Source organism: Cygnus atratus, chromosome 24 (genome assembly GCF_013377495.2).
Source record: "Cygnus atratus isolate AKBS03 ecotype Queensland, Australia chromosome 24, CAtr_DNAZoo_HiC_assembly, whole genome shotgun sequence".
In the NCBI taxonomy this organism is placed as follows: domain Eukaryota; kingdom Metazoa; phylum Chordata; class Aves; order Anseriformes; family Anatidae; genus Cygnus; species Cygnus atratus.
In genome coordinates this window covers 4,273,866-4,296,367 of record NC_066385.1, presented here as the reverse complement: position 1 = coordinate 4,296,367, position 22,502 = coordinate 4,273,866, and the positions used below count along the sequence as shown (strand labels likewise).

General features: G+C 45.8%; 1 protein-coding gene across 2 annotated transcripts in view; it reads right to left on the bottom strand.

Annotated features, from left to right (window-relative positions):
* The window catches only part of PPP1R12B (protein phosphatase 1 regulatory subunit 12B), a 117,021-nt gene that overhangs the window by 47,087 nt on the left and 47,432 nt on the right, over positions 1-22,502 (bottom strand). Inside the window, exons 10-14 of one of the 2 annotated variants that reach the window (XM_035561615.2) lie at positions 20,096-20,290; positions 19,474-19,556; positions 17,681-17,806; positions 12,262-12,447; positions 11,518-11,703 (exon numbers count right to left, since the gene is read on the bottom strand). In XM_035561615.2, coding sequence (XP_035417508.1) covers positions 11,518-11,703; positions 12,262-12,447; positions 17,681-17,806; positions 19,474-19,556; positions 20,096-20,290 — 776 coding nt within the window. Of the gene's footprint in view, positions 1-11,517; positions 11,704-12,261; positions 12,448-15,137; positions 15,289-17,680; positions 17,807-19,473; positions 19,557-20,095; positions 20,291-22,502 lie in introns of those variants that run through there. The other variant, XM_035561613.2, reaches the window with a different exon arrangement.

The window sequence follows — 22,502 nt, the reverse complement described above, 5'->3', positions numbered from 1 at the left end:
GGAGCTCATTTCTTCCCATTGATTATCCAGACAGAAACACTAGCTGTGATGGATATGCCAACACTGGAAGTGCCTAAAATTCAGAGAGATGATTGCCTCCCAAGAATTTGCTGTTTCACGAACAAAAAAAATGCCATTTGATGCGTGAAAGCTATGCAACTCCTAATTTTGCAGACGAGAAGTTCTCTTTTGCTCCCCTTTATGCTGTGCATATGGGCTACCCAGGTAATGGCACATTAAGGGAACAATAAGCACTTCCTGCAGCTTCTGACACAAGCAGAATAGCTGCTATTAGCACAGCATCCAGAAGTAATAAGCCACCTACGGGAAGAATGCATTTGTAAAATATACTGCAAGTTAAGTTCAGAGCAGTAGTAAAAAAAAATCCTGAAAGGTGTAAAGCAAGTAATGCCGTGGCTAAGTCAGGTGGCCAGTTCACTGCAGCAGCTCTGAATCAGCAGAACTTGCATCTCGTGCTGCAGAATTTCAGGACTCAGCAGTTCTCATTGACAGGGCAGGAGTGCAGGAGCTACATACCTGCATCAGGGAGCAAGAGGATGAAAGGTGAGACCTGTCTGTGCCTGGAGAGGAATTCAGCTCATACAACAGCACGTATGCAGAAAGCCACATCGTGCTTGTTCAGGAACGCTCCTGGTAGGCGTGAGGACCATGAGGTCGCGCTTCGAGCAGCCGAAGTACTTCTGCATGCAGCACAAAAAAGACCGAACTCATTGCCACAGGATGCAGCAGAGGACAAGGCAGATTTTCCAAACAGATCAAAAAAAGGTTAGATAAATCCGTGGAGAGCAGCTCAGCACCAGCTGCTGAAGACAAGGTGTGTTGTGCCCATCGGAAGCCCTGCGGAGGGCTCTGTGGCAGGGTCAAAGCGGCAGGTTTGCAGGAGCACAGCGAGGCTGCTGCAGGGTTTCCCTTCCTCCAGTGTTCAGCTACAGCTTTGTGTAAAGGAGGCCAAGTGTATGGACCCAGCAAGATTACAGCGAGAGAATAAATGTTTCGTCTCTTATCCCTTCATTCTCCCAGACCTTTTTCTCTGTGCTTCCAGAATTTATAGAAAAATAGGAATATTTTAAAAGCGTCATTAGCGATTTTGCATGCCTAACCTGTAACACTGACTTAATCTCCAGCACATTTTGCAAGTCAGAACAGCACAGCTCAGGCTGCAGCCTTTATTGATTACCAACTTTTGGTTTCCATTTACACAATTCCCCAAAGCTTGGAGCTCACCCAAAGCCATTTTACAAGTCTGAGGTAAATGACTGTTCTGATACAAATCAGCAGAGCCACTGCACAGGGACTCCGCCGATTTCTCTGAGTAAGCAGCTCCAGCCTTTTTCTGGCGACGAAGGAAGGTGGCTGTGCTGTAAACATCTCCAATGCAAACACAGACACCGCACCTGCTGGCAAGTCAGCCGCGTTTTTGCTCTAATTGACAAGGGGGATTTTTTGTTTCCTTTTTTTGGGGGTGGTGGTGCTGGCATCAGGAGGTAAAGACAGGTTTTACAAATCTGGGCGAAGCTTTACTTTGCTTACAAGCTGAATTTTAGGCTACTGGAGCATGCTAAATGGGAGGGAAGGAGGAAAGAGAACAAATTCACTGAAAGGAGACAGCAAGATCTGATGCAGCCACAAAGCAAGGCTGGGCTAAATGGCAGAGGGAGAGCAATACACTGCTCTCCAAAGCAGAAAAATTGCAGATCACAGCAAGCTGAAGGGAACAAACAGCAAAAGCAGTCTGTAAACAATCTACAGAGTTTTTAATTATTTCAAGAAACACACTGCTTAATGAAGTGCAGTATCTACGGCATCCTATTAACTCCAGCAAACATCACATGGTCCATGCAGATCTTTAAAGAAGCGGCCCCGTGCATTGCATTTCCTTGCGCTAAGCTTTCTCTGAGAGATGTTTTCTCAGAGTTTTGGTTGCAAGAACAAGCAGCAGAATATAAATTGTTGGAGATGCGTACGTGAGAGTCTGCAAAAACACTGCAGAAGTTTATAGTTCCTGGAGACACAGACGAGCGTGTCCTGCTGCCACCAGGCAGCTACAAGCTTTTGGTTCGTGCATTAGCTAGAAACGAGCTGGGAACTGAGCGATTACTCTGGCTTCCATTTAATTCCTTCAGTTTTCAAGAAAACACCAGTTTTCACTGTTAACTCTTTTAAGGACACTGCCACACAAACGTTGATCCCAAATTGCTCATCAGCATCTCACGCCAATAGCAGCAGCAGTAAAATACTGATAGAAGGGGAGATTCGAAACAGGGCAAAAGGAAGCCTGGATCCACAAGCTGGTAAGGCAGGAATACAAGGGTCTCTGTCTGTAGGAGAACCTGTGCTAGAGAAAATAAGATCGTGCTGTGGAGAGAAACCCCTCCCAGGCAAAGGGCAATAATGACCCCTGTTAACTGGTGCACACGTAACAAGATTATGATGAATTTCTCCACAAAACACAGAGGCTTCTGATAATCTCATCACAACACCGCTCTCCTGTCTTTCTGTGCCAAACTCTTTCAAGCACTTCTAACCTGAAGCACTCGTGACAAACACCATCCACCGCCGCGGGAGCAGGGAGCCACCTGCAGCAGGGAGGGCACGCCAAGAACCCCTAAAACTTCCCCAAGTTTTACATTTTCATACTTGGGTGACGCAGCACCGGGAAAGCATTTGCCTACAAGAGAGTCACCTACGTGGGTCAAAGCTTGGAGCAGATCTGGAAGCTAAATCTTCATTAAATGCCACAGCTGCCCATTCGTCAAAGCAGTCGGTGGGTTTTGCCTTGCTGCCAGTGCACCACAGCTCTGGATACGCACAGCCCTGAGCTGCAGGGGGCCACGAGGGATTGCCCCAGCCCCACCAGGTCCTTCCCCAGCACACCCACGTTCCCATGCAAGCGCAGGAAGAAGGGCTGCTGCTTGGCAGACAGTAACTAGAGGTGTCTGGTCCCTCCAAACGCAGCACTGCTGGACAAGAACTGGGGCCATGCCTGATGCTGGTGTTACAGGCGAGATCGTGGAGCGGGCAGGAGCCTCTCCACTGCCCCCCAACTCCTCTCTCTTCTCAGTTCAAATCCTCTTTCTACTCTGGGAGCAACTCTACGCTATACTCACTAACCATAATTACTGGAAGCCACAGTCACCATGTTCGCAGAAGTCAGGACAAGACTTTTGGTTCCTCCAGCTCGGGATAACGCAGGCAGGAGGAGCCGGCACAGCTTTGGCTTCCTGCAGGCAAACTCATTCGGCACAAGGATGGCCATGCAGTCATTCAGACTCTAACGACTGAAGTCACTTCTCTCAAGAGCACAAGATCACTGTTCTAAACACTGCAGTAAATTCAAAAATCCTTATCATACAGATATGTAATATATATAGGTATAATGAAAAAAGGGAGAAAAAAGCCTGGCAAAAGCCATAAGAACTGATACAGTTCCCCTGGAAACAATTGGAAAAGTACAGCATCCCAGCAATGCAATCCTACAAGCTGGAAACTTGCCATTAGCTAAGAAACTATCCATAAGCCGGGGGAGGGAAGAGCAGCAAGAGCAAGCTTTGCAGGAAACAATGCTGACAGCAGTTCCCAAAATACAATTTATTCAGCTGGGTAATGAAGCATGTATGCAGCAGCAGATCAGGCATTGACAGTTACATGGGAACAGTCAGAAAAGACACCTTCCTGCACTCACAACCAAGCAACAGGTTTCTGTTCTCCCCTGTATTCATCCCTGCGCTAACTTGGTCTGTGCATCAGCCCACAGCAACTGAAAATACTCGTTAGAGAAGATGCCATGAAAAAAAGTTGTCTGACCATAATTTAACAAGACCATGCAACAGGCAGGAGAGGAGGATGACATGTCAGACTGAAAATGTTGGAGCAGGGAATGAGGGGAGAGACAGCCAGACAATGCTGAGTCATTTAATAAGCCGAGGACAAAAGGATAACGAGATTTCAAGATCACATTCTTAAAAGCGTTTCACAGCTGGCTTGAAAAGGCTCGCCTGAGTATTCCCCATTTTCAGGCCTCTGCTTTTCTCCCTCATGCTAGTCCTGGCTGTTGTGAACTGTCATTGTGTTTCAGTCTGGACTGTGAATTTTCAGCTCATGGAAGTTTAAAGGCCTGAATTTCAACCATCTCTTTACAGTAAGATTAGCAGGTTAACAAGCCAAAGATGAAATTCTCTATTTGCAACAGCTTTGCTGTGCTCAACACATTCAGGTGGTGATCCGAGAGATTAAGAGCCTTATGATCTTTGTCACTTGCTAATCAAAACAACAAGTACCCTTTATCCTTCCTCAAAACTCACACTTTGATGTGATGTTTACAATGGTTTGAGGTTACACGTATGGCAGCTGATGCTCTAGGAACACTTCCCATCATACAGTGACTGCGTGTGTCCCATCTGCCCGTGTTCATCTCCTCCCAGGCTCTTCGGAAAGCAGAGCTGCTCCTCTCCTGCTGCATTCCCATGGCAGCTAGCTCAACGCCAGTCCTCTACAGGCTGGACTACTGCAACACAAAGAAGTGAGAAGTGCTCCAACCACGGACCAAGGTGGGAATGGGTCCTGCTACTCCCTGCCCCAGGCGCTCGGGTTCTCCTTTGTGAGAAAGGAAAGGCAACAGCCCTGTTACCTACTGAGTCAGGAGGAGTCAGTATGGAGCTGGGGGAGACAGCACTTGGGCTGGAAGCTTTTAGATGATCAGTGTTATCCCTTTGCATTAATTAATATCATCTGACATCCTGGTGAAATGGTACCAAACGGCACGGTGATCACGCTCCTCAAACTGACCACCTTGTCTGGGGAGTGGCTGTCGGTCTGTGGCCCTAGGCTGTTACAGCTCTTTCAGGAAAAGGGAAAATGACGTTTAACAACAACAATAATCCAGGAAATTTTTCTGTAAGACAGAAGGAAAGAGTTCTGCAAACAAAGCTGCCAGCCAGCAACACATTTTCTCTACTGAACTTTGCTTTAGTTATTCACGGCATTAGTTGTAATTGTCCTAAGTGCAAAGCTTTCCAGGCTGGAATACTTTGAAATTGGTTCGTGTTCAGCACAGGACATCGGGTGCCAATATACAACGCTGAGCAGTTTATCACTGCATCACAGCACAAGGTACACTGGTGTCTGCAGTCCGCCGCGGCTGGATCTTTGCATTAAAAAAAAATTGCTGTATGAAATGGAGCGGGATGAAACTCCATCTCCTGCCAGCTGATGAACGGAACGCAGACGCTCTGCCTCCTTCAGTATTTCTCTATCATTATCAAGTAAGCAGCAAGTCAGATAACACAATCTGACATTTAAACAACCTCAAGCAGACAGCAGCTTCCCCAAAAGCTAGTTTACAGACAAGGCAGGAAATTCTTGAATAAAATTCACTGGACAAAAATCTGAATATCTGGGAAATTACCTTTTGCAACTAAAAAAAACCAACGAACTTGATGGCAGTAAGGAGGATTCAGCTACTGAACTACATAAACCTCAGGAAAAATGCTCACTTGGCAGACAGGACTGCACAGCCTTCGACTGCCACCTCGTGGGAGAAGGCATTAAACAGCTGCCCGAGTAGTTCCATGGGATACAAACCATGAATCAGCCCCATCTGAATTACAGAAAACATCGCCGAGTATTAATAATGTAGAACAGATTTCCATTTCCTACCGAGCTAAGATTGCAATTTCTTAGAGTTGCCAGAGGCTCTGGTTCAATTTCATGAGTCTGCTGTTCCCAGGGACAGAAGATTTATTAAGTTTGCTCAAAAACTTTTTCTGCAAAAGTCCCTGGGTCACTACCTGGCTTCCTTTGCTTCTCCACCTGTAGCATCCACGGGTCGGTGCTGTGGAGCAAAGAAATTAACAGAAGAGCTGATTCTGTGCTATGCTAGCTCTCAGCTGCACACTCATACGGCATCTCTACAAATATTTCAGGTACGTTCTTTAGTTTAACGGATGTTTTTGGACACTGAAAAATATGGAAAGATGTTTAAGTTGGTAAATGCCCCTACTCTGAACATCCAGGTGATGATACCCAGAGGTGACTGGGATCCTGCCTACAGCAGCTGCCATTAGACGAAGGGGCTATTAGATACAACGATTAAATCCGGGGAACACGTCAGCAGTTACGGTTAGTAAGTAAGGAGGAATCGCGCACAGATTTGGAACGTAGGCAGGGATGGGGAAAGGCAGTTTTACCTTCTGCTTGCTCCATGCTGTCTAGCTGCAGTTATTTTACACTGGTTAGCTCAAGCAGTGCCTGCTTCGTTTCCTTGACCATTCCTGGAGGATCCTGCATATATTCCCGCTTGGAGATCGCAGGCCAACCTACAGCCTGGGCTCCTCCGCCCAAAGCAAATACCAAAATACCCCCCTTCCTTCCCCTGAGCGCTGGATAAAGGCAGCGGGCAGCTGAGCACGCAGCAGCACACCTGCTCGCCTTCCTTACAGGAAGCAGGGCTCAGCAGCAGTGACCCCCATCCCACACCTCGACCTTTTTCCAAATAAAAATGCAGCCTGATTTCTGATATAGCAGGAGCAACCTCGCCTCGTCCCAACATGGAAAACCCGATGGCCTGAAGAATTCCTGCCCACCCACGTCATTCGGCCAGCAGCCTTTTCAAAAAAGGACAACTTTATCTCAAAGAGATTAACCGCAAAAGCACGGCAGATAAAACGCTTTCAACAGCAGGTGCCAGATGATTGCTCGCTTCTTCACAAGACCTTTTAACTTCTTGTTGTCCGCTGGGTAGCGGGATGGGAAGCTCTCCCTTCCCCTGCCACGGTGCCTGGCATGGGCGTCCCCACGTGTGCTCCCCCGTGGCCTTCCCAAGAGAAGTAAAACCGCTCAGCGACAAGGATTATAGGGTCAGCCACCACTGACAACAACAATAAGGTGGTAGCAAGGCAGTGCTCACAGCTTTGCCCACCAGTTCCTCTCCAGTGACATTTAAACGCCCCTCGAATGCAAATTCCATGTTTTATCTCTAAGATTTCATGTTTTTTGGTTAAATGATAAGGGTTAACAGACGCATCAGGCATCTGCGCTCACCCCGGAGGAGTCATGTTCTCAATTTGGACAGGACAAGAATCACGAGGTAAAAGGACTTGCCAAAAATTGTTCATCTAATAGTACTGGTGGAGGAGGATTCAGTTATTAATATATTAATAATATATGCTACTATAATTAGCAGCTGGATCCTCAGAATGAAGGAACGAAGAATGAATTCCTCTTGGGAGTGAAGCAGAAAAGAAATATTTGCCAGGCACATTTACCTTGCGTGTCAGTGAACTTTCTTCATCTGCAAAAATTTCTGTGGAAAGCTTTAGAGGGCAAGATGCCGGGCTGACCACGGCCTTCATCCCCAGGACCCTACGAAAACAAGCCTACCTCACTCTTATTCTTGATTTATCTGAAAAATTGGGCAGAATACGTTAAAAAAACATAAGGCAGAGATGTATCCCCTGTCTCTAGCAGCTGGCCTGACGGCGAGTACTACCACCTTGCTGGAACCTTCCTGAGGAGCAGGAAGAACACCCGACTGCAAAATGCAATTGTGTAAACAAAGCGGATGGGGGAAAAAAAGAGGAAGGACAAATTAAATTCCTAAATCTGACAAAACCAGGTGCGACTTCAAGTTCAAGAACGTCCTTTTAAAACGATTACACAACGGAGAGCACAGACTCAGGACCTGCCTTCAGAAGCTCTTGGGGAAAGCTCATCTCCCCGCACACAGGTGCTGCCCACGGGCTGCAGGATGCACGGCGGTCTTTCCATCTGCCCTGGGCTCCGGAGCAGTTTTTCAGACCCAGAAAAGCTTCTCAGAGACCCTAAGACCTTCCTCTCAGTGCCACAAGTCACGTCCCAGCTCGGTGTGACCCCCAGCCACCTCGCCTCCACGTGCAGGGCTCCCAGGGGAGACGCGGCCAGGCAGCGCGGCGCTCGAACCGCAAGGGCACGATCGTGGTGAATTCTTCGAGGGAGCTGTCGGCGGCACTAGAGGCCGCTGTCATCTCAGATAAAGGCGGATAAAGGCAGTGGGCTGCAGCCAGCAGGACCCCCCTCGAATCCCCACCACCTGCTTGCACCGAGCAGAAACCAAAAGGACGGCGGCTTTGCACCGGGGGGAACAGGATCCACGTGAGACAGGGGATGGAGACGGGATGCACAGCACCCCCGCGCCCGTAACTCGCCCTCAGAGCCGGCGTTGTTCAGAGTTCAGCTGGACGAACGCATTTGCAATGCGAGACAGCTTGGCGCTGGCAGGAGATCATCAAAACGGCCCGACAGCAATGCTCATCGCTGGCTCCGAAACTCCCCCAGAAAAAGAAGAAGAGAAATCGACTGGCAAAGATATTGATTCTGGAGGATGGCACGTTTCCAGCCCCTCGGTGTCGGCGCTCCGCAGTGCTGCAGCAGAACGGAGGGAGGCTGAACGTGCAGCTGGGTACCTGTAAATACGCACGGCAGCAGCCTGGCCGCCTGTCCCAGCCATATGGCCCTAGCAGCAGGCAGCGCTTTGCCACGGTCAGTGCAGGCACACAGACCGCATTACGTTCCTCCGAGCTGGGCTGCCTCCTTTGCTTTTTTGTTCTTCCCTCCCCTCCGTAAAGACACGGGTACGGTTCACGCTATTTTGCAGCCACCGGAGTGTTTGCTGAGCAATTTGGCCAGCCGACACGTGCAGCAGGTAGAAGACAGGGAAGAAATGCTGCCGTGGGCCAGGGCGAGGGCTGCTGGCTGGCAGAGGATGCACAACCGTACTCCTGAGCCCTTTGCTCCTCGTTCCTCCCCAGACCTAACACAATCTTCTGCTCTAACCTTTTGGCTTCGCCCAGACAATTTAAGGCTACAACTTCGGAGCCATCGCTGTGATCTAATATTAGATGATAAGCCTGTTTGTGTTTTTGTTGCTAAGAGAAAGCCGGAGCTTTGGAAACACTGAAGCAGACCAAATGCTCCTGCAACAGCTGCCGGTAGGAGCTGAAATGCATACAGTGCTTCCCTGACAACTGTTTGCCATTTTCCTTTCTTATTTTATTTTCCTGAAGTGGGCCTCCTTCCAAAATCAGCTTTTCCCATTTAGGTGACCTCTCCTGTTCCTCTAGGTCCATGTTTCCTAGTTCAACACATGCAGGCAGTGGCTCCATCAGTGTATCCTGCTGGTAGAACATACATCCACAAATGAGGTTTCCTCCACCTGTAAGCACAATGCATCACTGCTGTGTTTTTTCCCTCGGTAGTTTCAGAGCATCGATTAAAGGTGGGAGGAATTTTCTGGTGTTGATCCCTTTGCATTAACGTAATTCACAAGAGATGGCTCGCTAATAAAAATGCAGGAGACAAACAGATCTCCTGTATTATTTATAGAAACTGATTCGGCAATAAATGCCGATGCAGTGATATTAATAGATGATCTTTTTGGCATTTACAAGTACTGTCACAGTCAAGCTCCCTGTCTGGAGACAGTGCCAAGACTCTGGTGGGTTTTGTGGAGACCACTTCTCCTGGGAAGAATCTAAAGCTTCCGCAACTTTATTCTGTGCTTGCCAAAACAGAGATACTGTTGTGAAACGGTCTGGAGTGTGAACTGAAAGCACAACGCACACTCTGTCCTCTTGCACAATCTCTCTTTGCACCATGAGTATCTTTGGCAGCTCTTCTCAATTCAGTTGCAAATGACACCAAGCCAACTGACCCTAGCAAAATGACAAGGAGCATGCGGAGGCACTCCTAGCGGTAACTGTAAGTGTCCTTACAGACAAAGACGACACTCTGCAGCAGCTATTTCAAATTATTTCCCTGCATACAGAGTTGATGAATGTGGTTCATAGAGAACCCTTGCAATACCTTCAAAGCACTACCTGTGCTAGCTCTAGAAAAAAGAAAAAAAAAGCCTGAGCAACCTCACAAGTCTGGGTATTTTCCAAATAGTACAGACTAGCTTGCTTTCTTGGATCCGTTGCAGCTGAAGCAAAGAGAAGCATGCAGCAGGCACGCCCTCCCTCCACCGGAGAGGTCATGGGGCTGCCTGCAGATTACATGGCACTTCGGAGCTCCACCATCTTTATCTTTACAAGCTGATAATTTCCATTATTGCTTTTCACATCCTCTGGCTTGAGGCCATTTAAAATATGTCAGAGTACAGAGTATTATCTCCACACTCAGGATGGTCTGTATTTCAAGGAGAAGTTATTATTTTAGTTCAGAAGAATCTAGTTACTGGAAACACTCCATGAACTGGCTGCTAATTAGAAATACAAAGCTCATCACTGCATTTTATTTATTGCCATTTCACCCATGCCATCAGAAGGGACAGATCTTGCAAAAGTTTACCTGTTTACAGGAATAAATATGGATCACTCGATGCTCCGTACTTAAATGCACAAGGTAAATTTCCTTTAAAAAGAGTACCAGCTATGCCAGGTTTATATTTTCCCAGTCTTAAAATCACAGAACCGTAGAATGGCTTGGGTGGGAAGGGACCTTAAAAATCATCAAATTCCAACCCCCTGCCATGTACAGGGACACCTCCCGCCAGAGCAGGTTGCTCAAAACCCCATCCAGCCTGGCCCTGAACACATCCACAGCTTCTCTGGGCAGCCCGTTCCAGAGCCTCACCACCCTCAGAGTAAAGAATTTCTTCCTAAGATCTAATCTAAATCTCCCCTCTTTTAGTTTAAAGCCATCACTCCTTGTCCCATCACTGCACCCCCTGACAAAGGGTCCCTCTCCTGCTTTCTCGTAGACCCCCTTAAGGTACTGGAAGACCTCTATAAGGTCACCCCAGAGCCTTCTTTTCTCCAGGCTGAACAACCCCAACTCCCTCAGTCTGTCTCCATGATATCACACAGTAAGACGTACCACCAGCTAGATTCAGATTAATTCAAAACGCTGTTACTGCTAGAATAGCCTCGGTTGTGTGTGTCAGACTTCTACCTCTGTGTTAAGCCTTTGATTATAGTCAACGGAAAGAAATGAATGCTGCTGGAGGGCAGTCCATCTCCTCCTGTGTCACACACCTACGTGCTCCAGGAGGATTTGTTGCCCCCCCAACTAAGAATGGAGGGACCTAGGGGACTTGGGCAGCAGATGTCTCCATGGGGGCATATGCAAACTGAACTAAGAAGCAGAGGGATGCATTTTTGTCTGAATGCATCTCAGCCCAAAGCTCTTTTAGGAGGGGCTTTGTGTTACAGAACCTACAGCAAGTGGCTCCTGTGCTGTCTGTCCCTCTCTGCACAGAGGCCTTAGGGACTGAGATTAGCAGCAGAGACGACTACTGAAGAAAAACGCCGAGACACGCTGAAAGGACAAGCAGAAAACCATGAAACTAAATTTAACCTTCAACCCGGTGATGACTCAGTTCAAAACCTCAGGATGGAGCAGGGGCAGCAGCCTGGGACTTCGCGCAGTGCCTAAGAAACAGCTCTTACACCCCCCTGCTGCCACCACGGCAGATCTGGTCACAGAGGAGGAACGAAATGCACCGGCACTCTGCCCACTAACCTTCTGCGCTCCCTGGCTTCCTCAGCTGAGAAGTCCTTTCCTGTAGTTGAGGCAGCACCGGCATTGGCAATACCGTTAGCAGAGCCGAGCACAGCACGGTTTGTGATTACACCTAGGGGGGTGCTAGCAGAGAGGCCCTCTGTACTTTTCTCTACAGCAGAATCAGTTTGTTGCCTGAAAGGGGCTCTGAAATAGAGAAGACATAATGGAAAGCAAAGCAAGTGAACTCAACTGCTAACCGAGACCAGCCACCTCCAGGGAACACTGACAGCTCCTTCTCCTTGTTCTGCGCTTGTGTTTTTGAAGGGAACAGCACAGAGGAAAATGAGATTTTGAAATCTTGTAGAAGAGTAAGCGAGAGGAATTCATAGTTAGTCTTCATGTCCCTGTTCGCAGCAAAAATGATTAGAAAATGTAACTGGTGAGCGGGCAGAAGGAATGAATGCCAAGACACGTACAGTGAACACCCGAGAGCAGCCTGAGCATCCCCTTGGATTATACCAGGGCGATAAGAATGCACAGTCAACCACTGCAGTGAGTGAAGAAGCTAAGGTCACATATGGGCTGTGAACTGCTTCCTGGTGCATACACACTACCAAAACTGTCCAACGTAACCACTCCGGAATTTCTTATCAAGGTTTCCCGTGTGGAAGTACATTTCCAATCCACAATCCATTCCAGAACTCAGAACTTCCAACCCAAATGCTGATTTGCTGCAGCGTTATCTCAGCTGTGAGCCGTTACCTGGTATACTGGCGGGCTGACGCAGTAGTGTTCGCGCCGAGAGGTGTGGGACAGGCAGAGGCAGGTTGCCACGGGGCGCTCAGTGAGGTAGATGAACCAGTGGTAGTGGGTGAGGTAGCTAGAGATGTATTGCGACTGGCTGAAATGTAGGGACTGCTGAGGTCACTACTTCTACCAAATGAAGCACTGTAAAACATCACAAAATCACTTCCTTCAGAGCACAGTAAATATCCAACAGAACATCACCACAGCCGGGCTCTCAGCTGAAAAGGGGGCGAGTATTACATCTTAGCAAAGTGTACGCCAGGGGGTTAGAGTACACCGGCGTCGCTGCAGATCACTCACACGCAGGCCAGCGCGAGCAGCACCTTTTAGATAAGCCCAGCTGAGTTTCAGCGAGAGAATAACGGCGTGGAGGTGAATCAGTGAAGATCAGGGAAAGGAAAAATCTACCGCAGTGGAAGCGGCACACCCAGAGCACCCCTGTGTGCTGGGGAAAGGCAGAAACAATGAGCAAGGATCAGGTTGCTGAAAGCAGGGAAGGAGAGAGTGACAAAAGCAGGTCTGGCTGCCTCACCTCCTCAAGATGCCCAGTACTTCCAGTTTTAAGAACCTGTTTTCAGTGGCTAAAAGCTTAGGCATAGAAGAAGGGTTGAAGCTCTAATTTTCTTTAAGGCACATTTGGCACAAACTCTGTATATCTGGAAAATCACTACCAAAACTGTCCAAAAATATTCAAGAATGAGCAAGGAAAATACACGTTTTGCCATTTTAATGCAAAACCCTTAAAACCAGTACTGCTGAAATGCTGTAAGTGCTCATACTTTGGAGAAAAGGAGAAGGGCTCTCCCATGAGGATATACCCGGAAAAAATCCTCCCTAAGTGGGATAAGTCGCACACCTCTAAAAACAGACTTAATAAAAGCTGAGAAAACCTCCATAGTGCATGTGCCACAGCCCCATATACAGCCAGGCTGCTTGTTGTCTGCATGCATGCATGATCTAGGATCCTGTCACACCTGACACACCCAGCAACTGGTATTCCTGGCTGCTACTGGTCAGACTGGGCTGTCTGCAGGATCAAAGGCTAGGAAGGCTGCGTCTCACCCCCTGCATCCTAACGACTCCCATGCAGGCACACATGGAGGAAAGTGGTTGACAAAATACATCAGGAATAAAAGTTGACCTAGAGGAAAAGCAGACCAGGACAAAAAACTGCATGTTTGTGGGAAAGCCAGGGTAACTGGACTGGAACTGGAAGTTACCACTACAGCAAGAGTCAGAGAGCAGCCTGAGGCTGAGATAAAACTTGAAAGGGGCAGGACAACAGCCAAGGACAGGAGGTCAGAGGAAGGAACCTGTCCGATTCACTTAGGCACTCAATTTGCAAATCACTTCTATATGCCAAGGAGCCCGGCCAGCCCAGAACAAGCAGCTGGTCCCTAGACAGCCAAAGGAGAGACTGGAGCATCCTGGAAGGCCTCCATGGGGAGGAACATTATATTTGGGCTCTTCATTTGATGGCTGTTTGCCAGATCCAGGTCCCAAAGGAACAAGCAAATTACAGTCACCAGGTAGCAACCTCCACTGGGCTCTAAACAACGCTTCCTCTGGAAAGCCAGCCCCAGCCCAGAGCATGCAGGAGCAGGAAATCATTTTGGAAGAAAATGCCTCTCCTTCTTGGCTCTCTGCACTAGAAGAAAAGGTGAAGCCTTGGAGATGGGCTGGGAGGAGGGTAAGAGCGGGGAGCTAAACCTGGCTGGCGTGGGCGTGCAGAGCAAGCAGCCGTCGAGTTGCAGAAATGAGGGGGAGAAATCAGGGCCTGGTGTACTGGGACGATGACTGCAGCGGAGCATGCACCAGGGGAATGAACAAGAGGAGAAGCCTGGGAAAAGCTGGAGGCAACCCTGGGGGGGAGCGGGGTCGATGTGGCACCATCCCAGGGGAACCCAAGGCAGAGAGGCTGCGGCGCGAGGGGTGGCTGCAAAAGAGACAAGGAACTTGGTCAGGGAAGAGGTGGGACGGTTATTCAGTGAGACCTGACAAGTGCTTCAGAAGCAAAAAGGTAGCGGCTGAAAAGGGGAAACAACAGGATGGAAGGAGCACCAGGTGCCTGGAGAGCAGAGATGGGAAGAAGGGGGAATGGAGGAGAAGAGCCCGGTGATGGCACGGGGCCAGCTCCTACATGCACAGGCCCCGGGTGGCAGGGAAAGGTGGTGCTGGGGCATCACTCACTCATTCCTGCTCACAAGAAGGGAGCCGAGGCATTGCCAGCTCCATGGGAATTCACCTCCCCACCCCGTCACCTGGCACGGGTGGCACTGCGCAGTTTGGGGAGGATTCCAAGGCATTTATTCAATTGTTTACATTTGATGTGAACAGAACCAGAAAATCGCAAGAAAAAGGTAAGCTGGAAAATCTTGTTAATTAACAGCTGTGTTCATATAAATCTGTAAAAAGGAGGATTACGAATTTATGCTGAAGAATCCAACATTAGAAATAAAGGCACCGACACACTGCTATTCATTCTCTAACATAACACCATAACATAGCCATGAGGGAATGAGCAATGAAATGGAAAGCAACATTTCAAATCAGTAAAAAGAGTAATTCTGGAAACAGCTAAGGCAAGTGGAATTTAAAAAAAATCTTTAAAACCTTCAAAACCTTAAAAGGCTTCCACATACACTAAAAAAATGTTGGCCCAAAATATGTAACTTTTTTTTTTTTTTTAATTAAATATTCTGCCACAGGGTGTTACAGAGAGCAAAATGGGATTTGCTTAAGGAAGTGGGTCACAGTGGTTGCTAGTAAGAACCATGGCCTAAGCATGACCCCTGGCTCCGAAATTAATGATTGTTGAAAGCAAGGGTAGAGGGGAAGGCTGCTCTTAAGTTACTCTAGCTTTTGCCACTTGGTCTCCAAAACGAGCTGCTGATGGAGTCTGGACTGCCTCCTAGAGTCTGGACGGTTGGTCTGGCTTGCTATGATGGATTTTGTGTCAACAAAAATAGTAAGAAGGAGTATCTGCAAATATGTAAAAAGAAGAAGAAAACTGAAAAGGTGATTTCATTTTGGTGTGAGGCATCTCTTAGGGTTGATGTCAAAGGAAGGATGGTGAATTAATTCAATCTGCTCACCAGTTCTCCTCCAAATACTTTAACACAGAGCTGATGTGAACTGGCTGTTCAAAGGCCAACATGCACTAAAATGGAGAACAGGTTGTCAGAACAGGGTTTTGTGAACTTTTTTTCGCTAGTGGTACACCCAGAGAGAAAGCAGAATGAATGACAATCACTACCATTAGAGAAAGAGGTTTAACATTTACTTCAACTAGAGCTGAAGTGCATTTGCAAAGTTAACGCAAGCCATTTTGTCCCCATTTAGCAGAAAAGCCATTTTCAACATCTTAAGATGCTGTTGCTGTTGTTTACTCTGTTTGGGGGGTCATAAAAGTGCTTGCAGAATGTAACTAGGTATCTTTATGGAGTTTAGTTAAATGTTAAGGTGAAGGGGAAATGCAGATGCACAGTAGTTGTCCTGTCAGTAACATACAAGTATGTCATATTCACTTTAATTCTTTCTCTCTTAGGATGAGCTTTTATCCTCTGGAGTTGTGTTTTCCAAATGTTAACAAAACTCTGGTGACAAAGAGCTTATCCGTAACAAGCAGCAGGTTCAATTTCTCATCTTATAGGCTGATGCACAAGGCTGGTGAAATCAGAGGTTCAATACAATTACGTTTAATTTCTCTGTGCTCTTCTACAGAAAACATTAGGAGATAGAGGGCAAATTGATCATGGTTTTGTTCTTTGTAAAATCATACAAAACCGCAGAAAGTGCGCATATCCCTACCCTTTATTCCTCAGCTGGCAAAGTTATTCTCTGTAACTGCTTATAATACAACACCCTCCTAGAAAAGGCCAGAATTCAGCCTTTGTGACAGGATACTTTTATTAGCAAAATACCACTGCCAGCCAAAACCTGAGCTGGTCTCTGTACGGGTTAACCAAGGAAATACGGTACAACTATGTGAGTGTAATATTACATCTGGTTCTGGACTAGATGAGATGGACAGTCAATGTTTGTAAAATTTCAACAACCCTTTTAGTGGTGGTATTGACTGGACTGTCTCATACTAGGGAAAACAGTAAGGCATGCCAGCTGCAGGAGGCAAAAGTTTTCCAATGTAATCAGCTGCTGCTTGTCGGACTGCCTTTTGAGAGAGCTATGGAGGTTGGCCTGTCATCATGTCCCAGGATAGATGTGAAGTCACTGCAATGGATCAGCAGATCAGGAAGAGTCTACTGCTCGAAGTGGCTATCTGCTTCACCTTTTGTGGAAATGGGTCTGTATGTGCCCAGCAATTGGACAGACATATCCTAGAACAGAACTTACCTCTACCAGCATGAGTATTAGAACACAAAAAACATGCCTCTTCCCAAATCTCAAGCAATTGTTCCATCTTCAGGACCGTTATTTATTTCAGGGTCTAGAATTTGGTGAAGGAATCTAAAACCTTGAAACATTTCTGCCCTTTTCCTTAAGCACAAATGGCTTTGCACCATGACACATGCTGTTTTGATGGTTTCCATACTAGCTAAAATAAAGGTGATGGTGCAGTACGTGCAGAAAGTGCTGATCCTCCTTCTCACAACATGGATGAAAGCCCAGTAATGCATTATCTTCCTTACCAGAGGCCATTCATTCACCTCATTCAGAGATGGCCATTACCTTGTACTTCTAGGAAACTAAGCCTCTACCTTCCAGAGAGGTAAAAGATACTGACTATTATAGAAGTTAACGTACAGCATTGCTTTTCTGATTCTGCTTGGCTAGTCTACCAGCAATCAGAAATTGCCTCTACAATGTCATGTACACTGTGCAGAAACTGGTTCCTTACTGCCACAAGTAAATGATTTGAGACATCAGTCACGCTCTTTAACAAGTGTCATAAGTCATGCATAAGAACATTGCCATTTTTCTGATAATCTTGATGCCATAAACATGTACTAATGAAAACCAAAATCAGCTAAGCTACAACCTACCTGTTAATAGCTATTTGAACATTGATTTCAGACTGTATTTATTCTCTTTTTATGATCAATTTCACTTTTATTATCTAACCATAATACTAATATAAAACTGAGAAAAAACATTTTGCATTTGAATTATGTGAATAAGAGCATTTGAATTCAGTACAACAATTTATAAGTCAACAAAAGTGACAGTCTTTAAGAAGACCATTTAGCATGACAAATGTTGACAAATCTTAATTTTCATTTCCTGCTTTCAGAAGAAGAGGGTTTCAAGGCCAATTACACTTATGCAGTGAGCAGAAGGTGAAAGGTTGAAGTTTGGGAGGCATGCTGAGAGTAGAACTGACTGCTGGGAACCTATGTAAAAGAATTGGGCATACCTTTTCAAGTATGTAGATACATAGGTAGTAGGAGCACCAGAATGGGGAGCTTCGTTTCCCTTGGATTCATCCCTCCATGGCTGCCGGGTGTAAGAGCCACTCCGCACTATGTTAACGGCTGATTCTCTAATGCAGGAGAGACCACAAGGTTTCTTTAGAAAAACTTTCAGTCTTTGACAGTTCCACAGCACAAATCCTTCCCTTACACACATAAACACTACTGTTTGGAGGTGACATCTCTTTTAAACGCTTCTGCTGGCCTCCACATCAGCTTCTGTGACTACCAGCTGCATTATTTAAGAATCACAAGATGACATGATGTTTGCGTAAAGAGGAACAAGATTCTTTTCTAGTCAGAAAAGTTGCAGTTGAAATTTAGGCTGTCCATAGAAGTAGCGTAAATTATTAAATAACATCACTTGATATTTTTTCCTCCCACCTTGTATCAAACAACATTGAACAAAAGGACAGGTATTGCAACTGCAGTGAAATTATTTATTCTCCAAGGTTCCAGGCAATGACAGTAGTCAAAACAACTCAGTATGAAAAATCCTTTGCTATACTTAGCAGTAGAAAACAGACAAATATTTGTCAGTATCTAAAACTACTTGACAATTTATAAATAAATTATTAGTAGTCGTATTTATCATATTTATCTGAAATCAGGACTCCTTCTCCTTACTCACGCTTTAGCAATATTCTGCTCTAGTTTTGGACAGGACCTTAACCCTATAATGTAACACTTGTCAGCCCACAATGATTTTTCATTTTTCAGTTGCAGTATCTGTCCTGGTGCCCTTTCAGACATCTCTGGGTTCCATAAAGTGATACTCAGCTGTTTTGAAATGAAGGAATATTGGAAAAAATCTGTACTACAAAGTACATCTGGGCACCATCTGTTCATGCAGTCCAATCCTCCTCACTCTGCTTTACAGAGCAAAGGACACTTATCAGCAGTCAGCTGGATATGCCACTCAATTCAAGCCACTGCCAAAACCGCTCAGGCTTATCAGTCAGTTAAACACAAGTTGTCTGCTGCAGTCCAAATCGCAGTGGCTAGCTGAGATTAAGCAAGAACACAGCAGGGAGGTTCCAGCAAAAGAATCTCAAACTGTGAAGTTCTCTCATGGTGGTCATCTCCTGTGACTTTTTCACAACAATTACAGCTCACAGTAACTTTTCTGTTTGTGTCTTTCTATCGCTACTGTGGAGCTGTCTAGAAGTAAGGCCAGGCTAATTTTTATTCCAAACCATGAGAACCTGTTTGCAGAGATAAGCGATTCAACCATGTCTTGATATGCTAGATATTTATCCCATTGCTAATCCAGTTCTGTTCAGAGGCAACTACAAACAATTCCTGTAAAAACAGCCCCTGCAATGGAAACAGTTCTGTACATGAGAGAGTTCACAAACTCCAGTGAATCAAAAAGTGACAGAGATACGAACAAAAGGGACTGAAGGCAACCATTGAGCAAGTGGCAGAAGTACAAGTGTAGGTGCCAGTTACAAAGTCAGGCACTTACACATAAAATGAAAAACCAGGCAGAAATCCAGTTTCCCAGAGGGAGACTGTATACGTAGAAATATAGGGATGGAGAAACTAATCCACTGTCCTGCTCACCTAAATGAAAGACAACGTGCTAGGACTGTTATAGAGCAGAGAGATCTCCAAATATTGTGATTACCTGTGCAAGTCAGGACTGCTGAGAAAAAATATGAAGCATTAATACACAAAAAGGTATTTCAGAGGAACTGTCTACAAGATTGAAGCTGAGCCTTAAGTTCAGTCTCACCTGTTTTCTTTTTCTTCTAAATCACTTGTACTGCTTAGTCTTCTGGGGGCTATTGTGGCAAGATAGCTCTTGTTGTCTTTATCCTGATGAAGCAAAAGTAATTCAACTGTAAATCTGTTAAATTTACAGCACATACAGTGACAACTAAATTCACATCCAAATTTCTTCAACTACAAAAGCACCCTCTTGTCTAGGGACAACTGCTTCAAGGCATTTTCTTGGGCAAGGCCTATGTCAGCATAAAAGTATCAGTTTTGAACATGATTTGCAGAACAGCATGTTAGTGAATAAAAGCAGCTTCTAATTAAAGTACTTATAGATAGGCAGCTTGGTTACAGCTAGTGAATACATGGAACGGGATTCACGAATACAGCTAATGGGTATAGGAGGAATCCATTTAGACTATGGTGAAGGGGAATTCCTACAGCAGGTATGTTCTATTGTCCACGTCAGATATTTGCCGGTAAAGAATGGGCCATGCCAGACTGGCAGCCCACTTCAAATTGAGCAGGAAGTAGGTCAAAAGGAGCACTGAACCCCAGTTATGCAAGGACAACTGTGATGGGATAAACTCTGCTCAACTGGGATACATGAAATCATCTTTGCTGAAGATGAGCCAAACCTTTTCTTTGTTGTCTAATAACGCAGATATCCGAGGACTTGATGAAGAACGATAGATAGAAGTCTTATCTCTCTGAGCCTCACGAGTAGCAGCAACTTCACTCAACATGTTGTGGCTGCCAGTCTTCCGTAGACCCAGCCGCCACGATGAAGGTGACTCGTCCTTCTGCTCATCGGACTTGTTGAGCCAACTGAACTGTAGAGGAGAAAAAGGGACATTTGGAAAAAGAGAACTGCAATGCACAATTTAAGAGCTGCAAGTGTTTCAGCAAGCCACACTTCTTGCTGGGCTGCACTTGAAAACGTAAGAAGGAGTCATTTTGATTTCCTGCTTAGCTTTCATTACACGACATAGCTCAAGATGAACTCACAGGGTTGCAAACTGCAGTAGTGCCCTCATCCCCAAGGACAGACGATGAAAGAAATCTTCTGTCATTGTGCAGCTCTCCTTGCCTAACACAACACCCTCTGCCAGCTTTGTAGAAAGAATATAAGGAACAATGAAGCTTCTATTAGAACTCATTTACTAAAGAATTCTTTTTTCCTAAAGGCAGAAAACCCCAAAAGCAATCACGTCTTTTGGGACTAGGTGCAAATAAACCCCCTACACAGATCGAACTGGTGAGAGCCCAGCAGAGGCCATTAAGATAACCATGGAGCTGGCGAACACAGCACAAAGGGAGAGGCTGAGGGAACCAGGCTCGTTTAGCATGGAAAAGAGATGGCTGAGAAAGGGTTTAATTGCTCTGCTACTTGGGGCAGGGAGGTGAGGGTTACAAAGGATATAGAACCAGACTTCTCAAAAGCCTACAGTGAAAGGCAAAGGAGGAACAGACACAAGTTCCAGAAAGGGAAACCTCACTTCAGTGTGAAGGAAGACATAACCTCCCCACAGGAGTGATGCTGCACTGGGACAGGGAGCAAGAGGTGGGGCATTCTCCAACCTCACAGAGTTTCCAGCACTCAGCTCAACTCCTGTCGAGCAAAGCAACATGACAGAGGCTTGAAGCTGCCTGTGCTTTGAGCAAGAGGTTGGACTACAGGGGTAGAAGCCCCTTTAACTGAAATCTTTCTATGGTCAGGTAACCACATATTCCAGACAGACAGAACGGACCTTTGTGCATTTTGTTCCACGAGGCACTTATTGTTCCTCAGATATGAAACTGTTTAAATGCACAACTTTAGCTATAGTCATTAAGTCTTACAAAAAGATGCCTACTGCCATTCAGGAATGGAGCCTGGGACCACAACAGGTACTTCTACAAAGACAAGTATGAACTTGTGTAGAAAAATAAATAAATGAGGAGTTATTGGAAAGGAATAGAATACAAAACAACACCATCATACTTGTGTTATTGTACAATCACATCTTTGATACCATGCACAGCGCTGGACTCCACAGCTCAAAAGCAGTGCAGAAAAAGGGGGGAGATTCAGAGAATCATAGAAAGGCTTGCGTTGGAAGGGACCTTAAAGATCATCTAATTCCAACCCCTGCCATGGGAAAGGCAACAAGAACAAGTAGAGTGAGAGCACTTTCGTATGAGGAATGATTCAGTATATGAGGAATCTTCAGGCTGAGATGTGACCAGCAAAATCCTAAGTGACACACAGAAGGGTGAATAGGGATCGATTATTCATTGTTCCTTCCCACAAAGGAATGAGGGGCAGCAATCAAAACCGACATGTGGCAGGCTTAAAAAAACAGGTGCAGGAAGCTCTGTGTAATACACAGTCAATCCTTTGCCACTGGATGTTATAGGATCCCAAATGTTACGGGCACGCAAATAGTGACTGGAGAAATTCACAGAGGAAAAGTACAACCAGGGGTACCAAATACAAATAATACTGCAGACTCAGCAAGTCCCTGAAATGCAAACTGCTGGAAGTGGGAAAGAAGTCCAGCTAAATTCTCCCATCTTCTCTGCTATCTTGACGGTTGGTGTCAAGGATAGGATACTGGTGTAGACAGCCTTTTGGTCAAAGCTGATATAAACATGATTATACTATGTTCTACGCATCACAAAACACCTGACATAATCCAGAATACATCTACTTGGGACTTCTGGCCCTCAAAGTCATTTACCAAGACTGCAAAGATAATACTATCGCTGCAGTATTTTAGCAGTGTCTTTTTCTTAGCTACTGCAGCACTTCCCAGCACCCTTAATACTACCTTTAATATTTCCCCTACTAAGCAAGCCTGAGTTGAACAATGCACAGAGGAGCGATATTTTATTTAATTTGGACAAGAAATTAGACTTAATAGTATGAAAGAAGTAAAAATAAATAAATAAATAAATAAATGTGACTAAGCAAGAAACGTTTTCCCTCTGCCATGCATCTAGTACTTCAGTCTTTCCACAGTGCCTGCACTGTATAGCTGTCCTCCATATTCTGGTACAAAA